This window comes from Equus asinus, chromosome 3 (genome assembly GCF_041296235.1).
Source record: "Equus asinus isolate D_3611 breed Donkey chromosome 3, EquAss-T2T_v2, whole genome shotgun sequence".
Lineage (NCBI taxonomy): Eukaryota > Metazoa > Chordata > Mammalia > Perissodactyla > Equidae > Equus > Equus asinus.
This window is the reverse complement of record NC_091792.1, coordinates 41,771,988-41,786,656: the sequence shown is the minus strand read 5'-3', so window position 1 is coordinate 41,786,656 and position 14,669 is coordinate 41,771,988. Positions and strand designations below refer to the sequence as shown.

The window sequence follows — 14,669 nt, the reverse complement described above, 5'->3', positions numbered from 1 at the left end:
TTTATTAAACTTTGTATTTCTGCAAAACTGAACCTTTAATTTTCATTCCTCTTATTATGAGATAAAGCATCCTTTTATACATTTAAGGGTTATCTGTCATCTGCCTATTCATATTTTATCCATTTTCTCTTAAGTGGATGGTCTTTTTCTTATTATTATCTAGAAATAGTAGAGAGATTAGTCCTTTGCAAAATGATGTGCAATTATTGTTCAAGTTTATCATTTGTCTTTTGACATAACCCCACAGGCTTTTCTTTTCAAATTGAACTTATCAACCTTTTCCATTATGGCTTCTAGATTTTGAGTCATAGTCAGAGAAATCTTTCCAACTCTAACAGTGTAAAAGAAAAACTATAGACGAGAGATAAGGTTAAACTTTCTGCCTAACCTTTCTGATCTTTCTGCTTATGAGGAATTTTATACAAGATGGATCATGACTACATAATAGGACATACTTTACATCTCAGCCATAGCCCCTTGCACAAACTTGCACAAAGAATTTGATAAAGGGCTCTGTTTAAAATTGTTTCCCAGCCCAATGAGCAATATCAAAGAGCTAAGAGACTTTTCAGTACTAGCTTGTGATGAACTGACTAGGAAAGCCCTCATATGATTCAAAGGCCTTATATAGCCTATCCTGTAAGAATTAAAGCAGCAAATAATTAGTAGCCTCCTTATCCTCAGTTGTGTTTTCCGAAGTTTCAGTTACCATGGACAACTGAGGCCAGAAGCAGAAGATCCTTCTTCTGACATATTATCAGGAGGTCAATAGTAGGTTAACGCTACATCACAATGCCTACGTCATTCAATTCACTTCATCCTATCATGTAGGCATTTTATCATCTCACATCATCACAAGAAGAGTGAGTACGGTACAGTAAGATGTTTTGAGGTCACATTCAAGTAACTTCTATTATACTATGTTGTAATTGTTCTATTATTAGTTACTGTTAATATCTTACTCTGCCTAATTTATAAATTAAACTTTGCCACAGGTGTGTATGTATACAAAAAAAATCTGAGATATATAGAGTTCCATACTATCTGCGATTTCAGGCATCCCCTGGGGTCTTAGAATGTATCCCCCACGGATAAGTGGGGACTACTGTATATGTTTGCTGAAGGAATGATTTGAATTTGTGAGTCATGGTAACTAAACTGCAAAATCTATATAGTTTACATAGTTATGTCAGGGGGAAAAAAATAATGCTGGTCAAGTAAAGCATACTATGCTCATTTAAATTAGAAAATCCTAAGGCAGTAAAGCAGAAAGTTAAGTATTGCATATGGTTATATGGAATGAACCTTCAATAGAGGATGAAAAAAATCTAATTTACTCTCCATACAACTTCTGCTAGAAACTTAAGTGAGTAGGAGAAATATTTGTAACAATTTCATATTCTATGCATGCAAACCCTATGTCCCATTTAGCAATACAATGAGTTGATCAACAAAGTTAACATCTGCTACCTAAGAGCAGCAAGACTTTTGTCTCCATCAACTATGTAAACCATCATTAGAAATTCACTGCAACGTACACTACTAAACTAACAGTCAAAATGACCTGGATTCATTAATTGTTCCTAAGTAAAAGGGGGAAACTCCACTGGGTTCATTAACAAAATATTTCTATTGGCCCCTGGAAAGGATTTTTGTTACTCTTTCACAAAACAACAATTTCTGTCTGCAATATCCTCTGTTTTGGTCCCATGAAGACACTGAGCCTATGACTATATACTGAGTAAGGGAAATTGTCCTCAAGAAAAGGTCAAGGTGATTGTGAGAGCTAATTTTTTGTACACGCTAATAAGTAAAAATAAAACATATGCATATTAGAAGCATCACATATTTAATGTCAAAGAATTTCAATTCAAGTACAAAAATTAAACAACACATGATTTCAACATTAAAAAACCATAACACATTACTCAACTATACAGTGAATATCAAAAACACAAATTCAGCATAACTGTATAAACTTTAAATACATCAACAGAAAAATTATAATTTCTATAACAAATAATTAACTAATATATTTATAGTTATTTTCAAGGACCACAATGGTAGATTGCTTTTTCTTTAGTAATGCATAAGATCTGCATCTTAATCTTTTTGCCCTTCATTTCTTTCTACATAATAGTTAGATGCTTCTAGTTATATAATTGCTCTAATCTCTAATACAGATAGTGATCCTTGGTAAACAAATCTAGTGTAACCATTGTCTGCAAGTACTTTAATATTTGTGAAATGCTATTTAGCAAAGTTATTATGCAAAAATTTAACATAAACTACTGGGTTCTATTGCTCACTCAGGAATTAGAAGTATTTAAAATTCCAAAAGTTTAAAAAGAATAGTAGTTTGTTATACCTTTATCAAGAGAAACCACTGAGTAATTTTTTAAACTTAGCATTTTTACAAGTTCCATAACTGTAGGTTATTCTGAATTGTGGCTGCTTACTATGTTGAAATAAATACATATCTATCATTTTAAAACCAAATGTGCAAACCCGATTCCAAAATAAAACAGTATTTTAGTCTGCATGCTTACAAAGAAACTTTCATACTCCTGTTTACAATATTTTCTTCAGAAGAATGAGGCCTGATTGGAGATATATAATCGCTGTCCAACATGGCTGCCATTAGCAAGTGATATTGCTGGTGACAAGGAATAGCTTGGATAAGAATAAGGCCTTGAAGTATAAGGAAGCACGCTGGGAGTCCCAGAAGAGAGGGTAGCACTAACAGGGGAAAGACTATTTATTGAGCTGCGACGGAAATTGTAGTCTGTAAATAAATACATGAACAATTATGCTGCACATCTTTATGGATACAAATTTAATTCAAAAAGACAAAGCATTAAAACTATAATCACAGTTTAACATAATGTTCTAACATTCAAAATCCTGATAATACCATATTGCTGGTAAAAAGATTGTTTCAGCATTCACTGCATTGGAAATCCTGATAGTTTTATCAGTCAGTAATATGTTTCTTTCAATGACACAATGCTTCAGAGATTTTATTAGAATGCATTCTTGGATATCTACTTCTTGGGTACCTATTAATTGTTTTGTGTCTTCTTTTGATCACAAGGAAAGAGAACCTCTGATTTCTCTTGCTTCACAATGAAGCTTCTTCTAAATTTGTTTCTGATGTTAAGGGGTAATCCATGAAGAAAAAATAAAAAACAGCGAATTCATATTTGCTTCTTTTTTTGAAACTATTAGTCATCAAACCAGCAGATGTTATCAAACCAGTCCAGGTTTGATGCAAACCTAACTGTTTGGACTGCAAAACTAACGGTCCAATATTTCATTATTTAAATACGAATACAAACATTTATACAACTCAACACACCAACTTAACATTAGAGTCCTAGTGGTACCATAAAACAGTAAAATGAATCATCTTTATAAAATAAACTTCAAGAAACCATTATCAACTTAGAGTTTAGAAAAATCCCAAATTAAACCAAATTATTTTTTAAACCACTTATATCTGAACTATTACTGTTCCACAATAAACATTCATCTTATGCACCAATAATTTCTTGCCTTGTTAATTATGTTTATAGATGTGTGTGAATATTAAAGACCAAATTTGTAAATCCTGTACTTTCCAAAAACTCAACTATGCTCTTTAGGGTAGAATAAGCCAAGCGTGTAACAATGACTATAAAATGATTATTTATAAAAGTTCAGGTGTTTCTAGGAATGGAAGAAAAGGAATTAGGTCATCTAATGTACAGGTAAGGTTTTTTCATTTTTCTGGTACTATAAATGAAGCCTAAACATGAACATTAACTTAATGTTGTCATGGGACTTAATATTTAGCCAACGGGAATGAGATCAACTGCAGAATAAGCTCAAGCATCAGAAAGGACCTAGTTAAGGAAAAAAAATGGAAAACATAAAAATCAGTTAAACATAGGTTTAATTTCTAGCATTGTAAAACTCTAATGAGAATAATTTTATAACCTTTTTATTTTTATTAATGGTACCATAAGATCAATAAAAGCAGTCGATTCCAAAAAGACATAAATACATTTTAAAGCATCTAGTTCAAAATATTTTCAGTATTTTGAAATTGGATAAGGAATTACTTTGATACCATTTGCTTTTCTAATATCCAGGGTAGAATAACTCCAAGTATCATAGAACATTTTTTTTTTCTCTTAAAGGATCCACTTTGCCTGAAGGGTTATGATAGTGAATATAAATAGAAACTTTAGTGCTCCTATAATTCAAATAATTGCTTAAAAGTTTTGATTTTCTCCTCCTAAAAATTATTACACAAATACAGTCAATTCCTTAGTAGCCATGTATCTATGATACAACTAGCTCTTTCAGATTTTACCAATGTGGTCAGAAACAACACGATTTAGAAGAGCAGACGTTTAAACAGTTAACTCCTATAGGTGGGGAACTGTAGTTTTCAGAGAAATCACTCTCACTTTGGGTTTATATCCATTCAAAGGCTAATGCAGCCTACTCATGAAATGTGGACAGAGTAGATTTCTTCAGGGGAAGATTTCACAAAGAAGATAGCCAGACAATTGGCTACTGGCATAGTGCTTAGGTCTAAAAATTTGCATTTCCGATAGTTCCCTACTGCAAACGCTTAATTTAGAAATATAATAAACTGATGTAGTCTCACATTTTTAAAGAGACTAAATTAAAATACAAAATTAAAAGCTGACTTTGATGACTTTTTCATACAAGATAAATCAAGAGAAAAAAATTTCCCTCAAATACTACAAAGATTAGAAATGAGAAGCTTCAGATGTTTATAAGATTTTACAAAGCATTTCAAAATTAAATTTTGTTACACTCCAAGAATCTAAATATATTCAGAAAAGCATCTGGGTGATTAGAAAATTCAATATAATAACTAGTTGGATAAACCTAGATCAATCTGTTTTCCTTAGATCTAACATACAATTTATATATCATAGAAAACAATCAGAAAACATCACTGATTTTTATGAAGTTAACAAATCAATAAATTAGTTAAAATTCCTAGCCTATACTTACTTGCCCACCCTGGTTTTTCTTCTCAATGAACACCCTTAGCTCTTCAATCCTAATGTTTCTGCCTCAGACTGGGATATGGACTCCCCTTTCCCCTTCTCAAGGCAATGATACAGAGCCAATTTCAGAGTTTAAGTTTTACACTGAGAATTATTCAACTGTATTAACATCTTTTAAATTGAGGTACAATTTACACACAATAAAATGCATACGTCCTTTGTGTTCATTTCAATGAGTTTTGATAATTGTACAAATCCATGTAACCAACACCCAAAACAAGATATAAAACATAGCCATCAATCCAGAAGTTCACTGTGTTCCTTTCCAGGCAACAGCCCTTTTGTTGGAGGCAACTACTCTCTGATTTCTATCACTACAGCTTAGTTTTGCCTACTTTTGGACTTCTTATAAAATGTATTTTTTAAAGTATTTACGTCTACCTTCTTTCTGTCAATATAATTTCTAAGATTCATTCATGTTGTGTATATCAGTTGTTTGTTCCTTTTTATTGCTTAGTAAGCCATTATATGAATATACACAATTTCTTTATCCATTCACCTGTTGATAGATATTTGGGTTGTTTCTAAATTTTGACTATTATGAAAAAGCCATTAGGAAAATTCTTATTCAAAGTCTTTTTGTGGATACAGGTTTTCATTTCTTTTGGGTAAATAACTAGGAGTGGCATTGCTGGGTCGTAGGCAGACAGATACTGCTGGACAATGCTCCAATATGACCATTTTACACTCACTCCAGTAAAATACGAGAGCTCCAGTTGCTCCACATCCTCACCAACATTTGGTATTGCTAGTGTTTTTAATCATAGCTATTTCAGCGATCTGAAATGGTATCCCATTTGCGTTTTAATTTGGACTTCCCTTATGACTAATAATGTGTTTAGTGCCCATTTGAACATCTTTAGTAAAGTATCCATTCAAGCCTTTTGCTTCATTTTTATCGGTTTCACCTTTTTAACACTGATATTAATAAAGTTTTGAGTAATCAAATTCAAAAATCATAAACCAGGAACAAGTTGAGTCCTCAGAAGTCTCTAATTCAAACCACCTCTCATTGAAGAATTACACAGACAAAAGATGGTTGATTAGTGACTGTTTCATATTCCCACAGTTAAAGAGAGAAAGAACAAGTTAAAAATTAGGCTTCCTAATTCCTAGGGAAGTATTACTTCTGCTTGATCCAGCTTTTTCACTCTTGCTATCTTCTTCTCAACAGTGGGTTGAGAGAAAGTGCCTGAAGAGGCTGCTGTGAGCAGGGTGACAGAAATCAAACAGATGGTGCTCTAAGCCCCCCGGCTTCTGCCTGCACCTACCACCCCCACACTTCCCTTTTCAACCACACGGCTCTGCATGCCCTTGTTTTATATGTTAAACTTTTATGTAATATTTCATTTGAAGAAAAGGCCCTTTTTCAAAAAAACAAAAACTGTGAAAATAACTTGCTCTAATAAATTATTAGAGACAGCATTTTGATCAAATCCTCTACAATTTCACATTCATATCCTGAATGAATACAAACATTTCATTGAATAACTTTGATCTATATAAAGACTAGCAAACAGGCTTAACCTTAAGTGCCAATTCTAATCAAGCAGTAATGGCTACAAGGACCCTGGATTCTAAAGGGTTCTGAAGCTGTGTCTTACTCATGACTAAGCAGAAAAGTGAGTGAGTTAATCACTGTTGCACCACATCTGACCGGGAGCAAGTGCAGAAACTGGTAGCATCTTCACCACCTGCTTGTCAGTCCTGCTTCTGGAGTGATTATAATTTGGTTACTACCTTTCTCTGTCCAACACAAGAGATGAATGCCACCAATATGTTTCTCTGTGAAAATCTAAGCAATGGGTATATATTGATTTACTCTATTTGTGTCTCGTTCTTTTTGTTTCTAATTCTCTTACACATCTTGGCCAAACAACACAGATTCTCTAGCAGCTTTTCTGCTTCATATAAAGAGGAAGGAAGCACTTAATAGAGACTTTGAAGTGAGTTCAGTGAAAGTGTTTTCTCATATTAACTTTGGCTATCTTTTTTGTTGTCTGTTTCTGACCAGACACTCTTTAAATGAACTTTCCAAAAGTACATTACTGATAATTGGTTTTTTCTTCTTTAGCTATGTGAGTTCTATCTTCACATTCATCCTCCAGTTGTTTTTTGTTTTGTTTTTTTTGCTGAGGAAAATTCTCCCTGAGCTAACATCTGTTGTCAATCTTCCTCTTTTTGCTTGAGAAGGATTCACCCTGAGCTAATATCTGTGCCTTCAAACTTCCTCTATTTTGTACGTGGGTCACCACCAGAGCATGGTCACCGACAAGCAGTGCAGGTCTCAACCCGGGACCGGAACCTGGACAGCCAAAGTGCAGCTTGCCGAAGTTAACCACTAGGCCACAGGGCTGGTCCCTCCACCCTCTTTTTAGTGCACCTTTTTAAGTGTACAATTCAGTGGGTTTTAGTATATTCACAAAGCCTGTGCAACCAACACTCCTATCCAGAATATTTTTATCACTCTAAACAGAAACCCTGTACCTAATAGCAGTCACTCTCCATTTCTTCTCCCCCCAGCCCCAGCAACCACTAATTTTTCTTTTGTTTTTAATTAAATTATTTAATTTACAATATGTTTTCACATATAATTTTTAAGGAGTGATTTGGGTTTAAAGTCTTACTATGAAATTTTGATAGTGTATAACAATTATCATAAACACATAATCTGTCAGATATCTGTACTTTCATTTTTAAGAAACTCCAGCTATTTATTCTAAATTATCTAAAGATTATAATTTAAACCTTCAAAAACAAGAGTTTGAAATTCTAGAAAATGCAAACTAACCTATAGTGACTGCAATGAGATCAGTGGTTGCCTGGAAAAGAGGGTAGGAGGAATGAATTACATTAGGAGTGATGGAAATGTTTGTTTTCTTGACTGTGGTGTCATTTCACAGATGTATACATAAACCAAAACGGACCAAAGTGTATACTTTAAATATGTGCATTTATTGTACTTCAATTGTACTTCAATCAAGTCATAAACAACACCCAAGTGTTTCTTCGGGTTAGTTTCAGTGTTTCCCAAACTACGTCTCATACAATTCAAGTACCTCAAAATAAGAATCCCTCAGCTACAAAAATCTTAGGAAAAATTTAGGAAAGATGGGTTTAACAGTTAAACAGGTAAGCTACTACAATTATTCAATATGTCAAAGGCATTAGGATTTTCCAAAGGGAGTATATAGTACACTTTTCCCCAAACTGGTTTGACCTTAGCAGCAGTTACTTCCCTGAACAATCCTGAAAATCAGTTTGGGAAGAACTTTCAATGGGGATAATACGTAAAATAAGAAAACATTAAAAACAAAACAGAACAAGTTTTGAAGTATGTTAAACACAACGATTACAAATTCAAAGCCCTTCAGAAGCCAAGATGAAACAAAGGAAAAAAGAACTCCAAGAGGACCAAACGTAAAACAATAGGCGTCTAGCTATTTGGACTGAAAGTCAGCCTAGTTGCTTTCCTTTGAAAAAACTGAGGAGTCCAAACGAACCATATCTAGAGCTTCCAGTTTGCTACCTTTGTATTGAGATTAATTATGCCAAATTCCTTTAAATGCTAGTTTCTAAACCATTCGGAAAGAGAGTAATAGAACAGCAGCCTATAAAGGGGAATATTATTATCTAAGCTGTAACAATCTAGGCTTCAGGATAGCTCAAAAATTGTAGCTCACTAGAAAAACTATCCGGGTAAAAGTGAATAGAAAATAAAAGGCTTAGAAAAGATATCAACTCTTTTCAAGTTTCATTTCTATCAGTAAAATTAGTCCTTATAATTCAAAATCTGAACTTTAAAAACTTGTAGGAAAAGGTAGTTCTAAGAATAGCATCATGTATTTGAATATTTATGCTAAGATTAAGATCTATAAAAATAAAGTTATGTCTCAAGCATAATAAATGTGTTTGTGTCTGAAGTATGAGTTATATTAATGACAGCTAATATTTATCGAGCACTAAGTGCCAAAAATAACTATACAAGATCAGAACTATTTAATCCTTATAACAGCCCTACAAGATAAGTACTATTATTTTCCTTTTTAACAATGAGGAAATTGAGGCACAGAAAGGTGAAGAGACTGATTCAAGAACACAGAACTAGTACACGGATCATTATCCAGGGAACTACAACACTCCATTTGCCTCTACGTGTAAAAAGGAGTTTAGAGAGTAATAATCTTCACTCAAAATATAAACTACCTTTAACTTCCTACTAAAACTTATCCTTCTCACTACTATGTTGGAAAAACAGTAAATCCTAACACACGTAACTTTTATTCTAAATTGTATCAATAATAATTTTGGTTTATAAGATTGAAAAAAAATCCGTGTTCTATTTTCAGATAAATCTGAGAAATGATGGATGATCTACATATAACATACTCCAACTACATCTACTTTAAAACACTGTTTACCATCTTGGTAGTTCACAATGTACACTAGCATATGAAAAGTTTTGAGAAGACCTGAAATAAGGAAATCAGTTTAACTTTTTAAAACTGCTTAATGAGTCTATAATTAATAAAGTTGTAATAATCAAAATACTTTGCAAGGTTTCATTGGACAATTTTAGATACTGCTTTTTATAACTCTAAGAATAGTAATCTATAACTAGCTTCTTGAAAACTAAACGTATTACTTAATATTCCTAAGAGACTTTTTCTTACCTGCTTATTTTCTCCAAATTCTTCTACATAGGTCCAGGCTGAAGAGATTGTGTTCCCTGTCTGTAAGCAGTGAAGACAGAAAAGAATTGAGTCTTTAGATTAATGTTATCCCTATCTTGGAAGTGCATGGAATCCTTGATAACTTTAGTGAAAAACCTTTTGATCAATAAATAGGAAAACAAATTTAGAGAGAAAGAAACAAGTGACAAATAGTTATCATTTCTGAATTTCTGCAAGGATGAACAAAGAGAAAAGTATTTTGATATTTTATTGAAAATAACGAGTTAATACATTATCAGGAAAAAAACCATACCTTCTATACAAATTAATTTCTTATTAGTTGGGTTTTTTCTTAGAAGTACTACTCTACTAATAAAGAATTTTTAAAACAAACGAGATTGCCCAATTTTTGATAAGTGGATAGCCAAAGAATCTAAGTGAATTTGAAAAATATCAATATCTTTTCCTTCTGTCTTAAAAAGAGATAGATGGCCAAAATAATACTAAGCTTAAAAAACATTTTGATTATTAACACCTAAACTTCATCTACTTGAAGCCTAATTTAACCATATGTAGTACAACTTTGGATATCCACCCGTTTTTAGTGGATATCTCTTTATATACGTTAAAGCTTGCTGGTAGGGATGTATACTCAACTCTATGCTAAGAAACTGTGCATAAAAGTATGACCAAAATGAAAAATGTTTGATCTACATGAAAGTAGAGATTTTTAAATAGGCGTCTTAAAGATTATATAACTCAATAAAAAAAGAAAAAAACAGTGACAACATTTTCTAATTTTTGCATGATGAAATAGCTAACTTTAATCAACCCTCCTGGTGAGAACTAGAAAAGGTAGATAATTATTCAAAGCAAAAATATATATCTGAAAGCACTGAGAATGACCAAGATAGTGAAGAATTATTGGACCATGATCTTCGACAAGAAGGAAATCCAAAGAGGTGTGCATATCTTTTGGAGGTGCATTTCCCCTAGAAAGACTGGCCAATTCTGAAGACAGATCTGAGAGGCAAGGAAGATAACAAGAGACAGACCAATTTCAGAGGATAGGACAAAAACTGGAGCTAAGGAGATACTGATGAGGCATGCCTGAATGAAACCTTGAGTAAAACTGAACTAGAAGTAGACCAACTTTAATGGAGACTAAACAACTTAAACCTTCTCAATCCCTGCCTGGATTAAGGCACTCTGGGATTGCCAGTCCCTTGACCACCTTTCTGAAGCAAAAATAAATCCTCTCTGAATAAAGATAACAGCATGCTAGCTTTCAAATTATCTCTACAATTTTCCATACACAATATCAGGCATTCAATAAAAAATAACCAAGTCATACAAAGAGATAAAACAATGTGACCTAAAGCCAAGAGAAGCAACAGTCAACAGTAACAGATCTACGTGAAATTTAGATAAAACTTTCAGAACTGTATATTAACATAACTATGCTTAATCTACTCAAGCAAATAAAAGATTGAAACTTCTGGAGGAAAAATGAAAATCATAAAAAGGAAATATAATTCTAGAACTGAGAAGTAAATCCAAATTAATGGTTTTATCAGCATGTTAGACAGATAGAAAAAGAATTCATGAACCAAAAGATAGGTCTGAAGAAAATATGCAGACTGACCACACAAAAGAATGGAAAATACAGAAAGAATAGATATATGGGACACACTACAGAGGTCTAACACATGTGTAATTGAAGTACCATACAAAAAGGAGAGAGAAAATAACAAAAGCAATACTTGAGAACAGCATAACTTAGAACTTTCTAAAACAAGTGAAAAGCATTGATCCATAGATTTTAGAAGTGATGAGGGGCCAGGCCAGTGGCACAGCAGTTAAGTTCGCACATTCCACTTTGACGGCCCAGGGTTCGCCAGTTTGGACCCGGGTGCGGACATGGCACTGCTTGGCAAGTCATGCTGTGGTAGGCATCCCACATATAAACTAGAGGAAGATGGGCACGGATGTTACCTCAGAGCCAGTCTTCCTCAACAAAAAGAGGAGGATTGGCAGCAGATGTTAGCTCAGGGCTAATCTTCCTCAAAAAAAAAAAAGGAAGTGGGGGAAGTCTCAATTAAGATAAAAACTAAGAAAACTACACATAAGTCCATTATAGTAACACTTCTGAAAATCGCAAATAAAAAAATATTAAAAGTAGCCAGAAGGGAAAAAAAAGGTTTAGGTTCAAAGGAGTAATGAGTAAATTACAGTTGACTTCTCACCAGAAACAATGGAATCCAAAAGACAGCGAGTAGAATTATAACTCCAAAGGGCTAAAGGAAAATAACTGCTGATCCAGTAAAAACACCCTTTCAAAAGGCAAGTGAATTAAAAACATATTCAGTCAAACAAAACTGAGGGAATTTGTCACAAGCATATCCACACCAAAGGAAACATAAATGAATGTTCTTTGGGTAGAATAAAGAAACAATTATAGTAGAAGCTTGGAGATGTACGAGGAAATGAAAAGCAAAGGAAATGATAAATATGTAAATGCTAAATGAATACAAATGTATATTAACCAAAAACTATCATAATTAGGTATGTAGGGGTTAAAACACATAGGTTTAAAACATACGGAAATACCAAGACACTATACAAATTACAAGAAGAAAGAAAGACGTTAAAGTGTACCGAGGTCCTTCGTTGTCTGGAACGTGACAAAAGCACTAAGAAATATTAGACTTCAGTAAGTTAAGAATGCACGTTGGAGTCCTCAGGGTAATCAGTGAAAGAACAGTAAAGACTCTATGACTAATACAGTTAAAAGGAGAAGAGAAAAAAAGGGCAAAAAACATTATCGAGGGCCAGCCCTGTGGCCTAGTAGTTAAGTTCAGCATGCTCCGCTTGAGTAGCCCAGGTTCAGTTCCTGGGTGTGGACCTACACCACTCATTGGCAGGCATGCTGAGGCAGTGACCCACATACAAAATAGAGGAAGCTTGGCACAGATGTTAGCTCAGGGCAAACCTTCCTCAGAAAACAAACAACAACAACAAAATTATCTAAAGAAGGTGAGAAAAGGGAAATAAAACAAGGAATAGAAAGCTAACGGCAGGATGAAAGACTTAATTCCAAGCATATCAGTAAGTACATTTTTAAATGCAAGCTGATCAAACAATCAAAGGATAGACTTTCAACAAAAACAAACAGCAAAAACAACAACAAAATTTAGCTATATATTGAGCTCATCTTAAGGCTAAGATACAGGAAAAATAAAAGGTAAAAAAAATGGAAAAAATATATAACAGGCAAACTTTAGCCACAAGAAAGTATATAAGTCTATGTTAATATCAGAGGAAGTCCACGTTAAGGCAAGAAAGCATGATAGAGAAGGATAATGATAAAAGGCACACTTCATCAGAAAAGTATAACAATTCTAGATTTCTATGCACCTAATACAGAACCTCAAAATATATGTAAAAGCAAAAAGTGATAGAACCAAAAGGAGGAAAAGATAAATCTAAAATCATGGTGGGTGATTTTCATAACCCTCTCAGTAAGTAACAGAATACGCAGACCAAAAATCATGAAAGGTAAAGAAATTTAAATATGATTAACAAACTTGACCTAATTGAGATATATGAGTTGAATTGTGTGCCCCAAAAAGATATGTTGAAATCCTAACCCCTAGTACCTCAGAATGTGACCTTATTTGGAAAGAGCATCATTGTAAATGAAATTAGTTAAGATGAGCTCATACTGGAGTAGGGAGGACCCTTAATCTAATCTGATTGGTTTCCTTAAAAGAGTAGAATACAGAATACAGAGAGAATACCATGTTAAAACACAGATACACACAGGGAGAAGATGACCATATTACAAGACAGGCAGAGATAGGAATAATGTATCTACAAGCCAATGAACTCAAGGATTGCTTGGCAAACACTAAAAGCTAAAGGAGGCAAGGAAATTCTCCCCTACCAGCCTCAGAGGGAACAGGGCCCTGTCAATACCTTGATTTCTGACTTCTAGTGTCCAGAACTGTGGAAGAAGAAATTTCTGTTGCTTAAAACACCCAGATTGCAGTACTTGGCCACAGCAACCCTAGCAAACTAATAAACTACAATTAACAACTGCAAACACATTCTTTTTAAGCAGGCATGAAATATTTACTTTAAGCGGTCATTAAAAAAACAAAAGACATGTGGCCGGCCCTGAGGCCAAGTGGTTAAGTTTGCACACTCGGCTTCATTGGCCCAGGGTTCACTGGGTTGGATCCTGGGCACGGCACGGACCTACATGCTGCTCATCAAGCCATGCTGTGGCAGCATCCCACATAGAGGAACTAGAATGACTTGCAACTAGGATACACAAGCCTGTACTGGGGCTTTGGAGAGAAAAAAAATAAAAGATGATTGACAACAGATGTTAGCTCAGGGCCAATCTTCCTCACCCCCCCCCCAAAAAAAAAGGAGAAGCAGAAGAAAATTTGCCTGTTAAAACAAAAACAAAAAATAAATGACTGGAATGATACATAATATCCTTTCTGATCATAGTAAAATAAAAAACAAAAATATAACTACAAAAATCTCCATATGTTTAGAAATTTATACTCATAGTCAAGAAGAAATCAAAACAGAACATATTTTGAAATAAATGATAAAATACATCAGGGGCCTGCCTGGTGGCATAGCAGTTAAGTTCACATGCTCAGCCGGGGTTCACTGGTTCAGATCCCGGGTGCAGACCTACACACCGCTTATCAAGCCATGCTGTGGCAGGCATCCCACATATAAAATAGGGGAAGGTGGGCATGGATGTTAGCTCAGGGCCAATCTTTCTCAGCAAAAAGAGGACTGCAAAGGATGTTAGCACAGGGCTAATCTTCCTCAAAAATAAAAAAATAAAAAATAAGATACATCAAAACGTATGTGTTAGCTA

At 34.0% G+C, this 14,669-nt stretch overlaps 1 protein-coding gene across 1 annotated transcript in view; it reads right to left on the bottom strand.

The window, feature by feature from the left end:
• Positions 1–1,899: 1,899 nt before the first annotated feature.
• Positions 1,900–14,669, bottom strand: part of RBM46 (RNA binding motif protein 46) — a 45,130-nt gene continuing 32,360 nt past the window's right edge. The window contains exon 5 of the mRNA XM_014843922.3: positions 1,900–2,785. Coding sequence (XP_014699408.1) covers positions 2,586–2,785 — 200 coding nt within the window. The 3' untranslated portion in view covers positions 1,900–2,585. The remainder of the gene's footprint in view (positions 2,786–14,669) is intronic.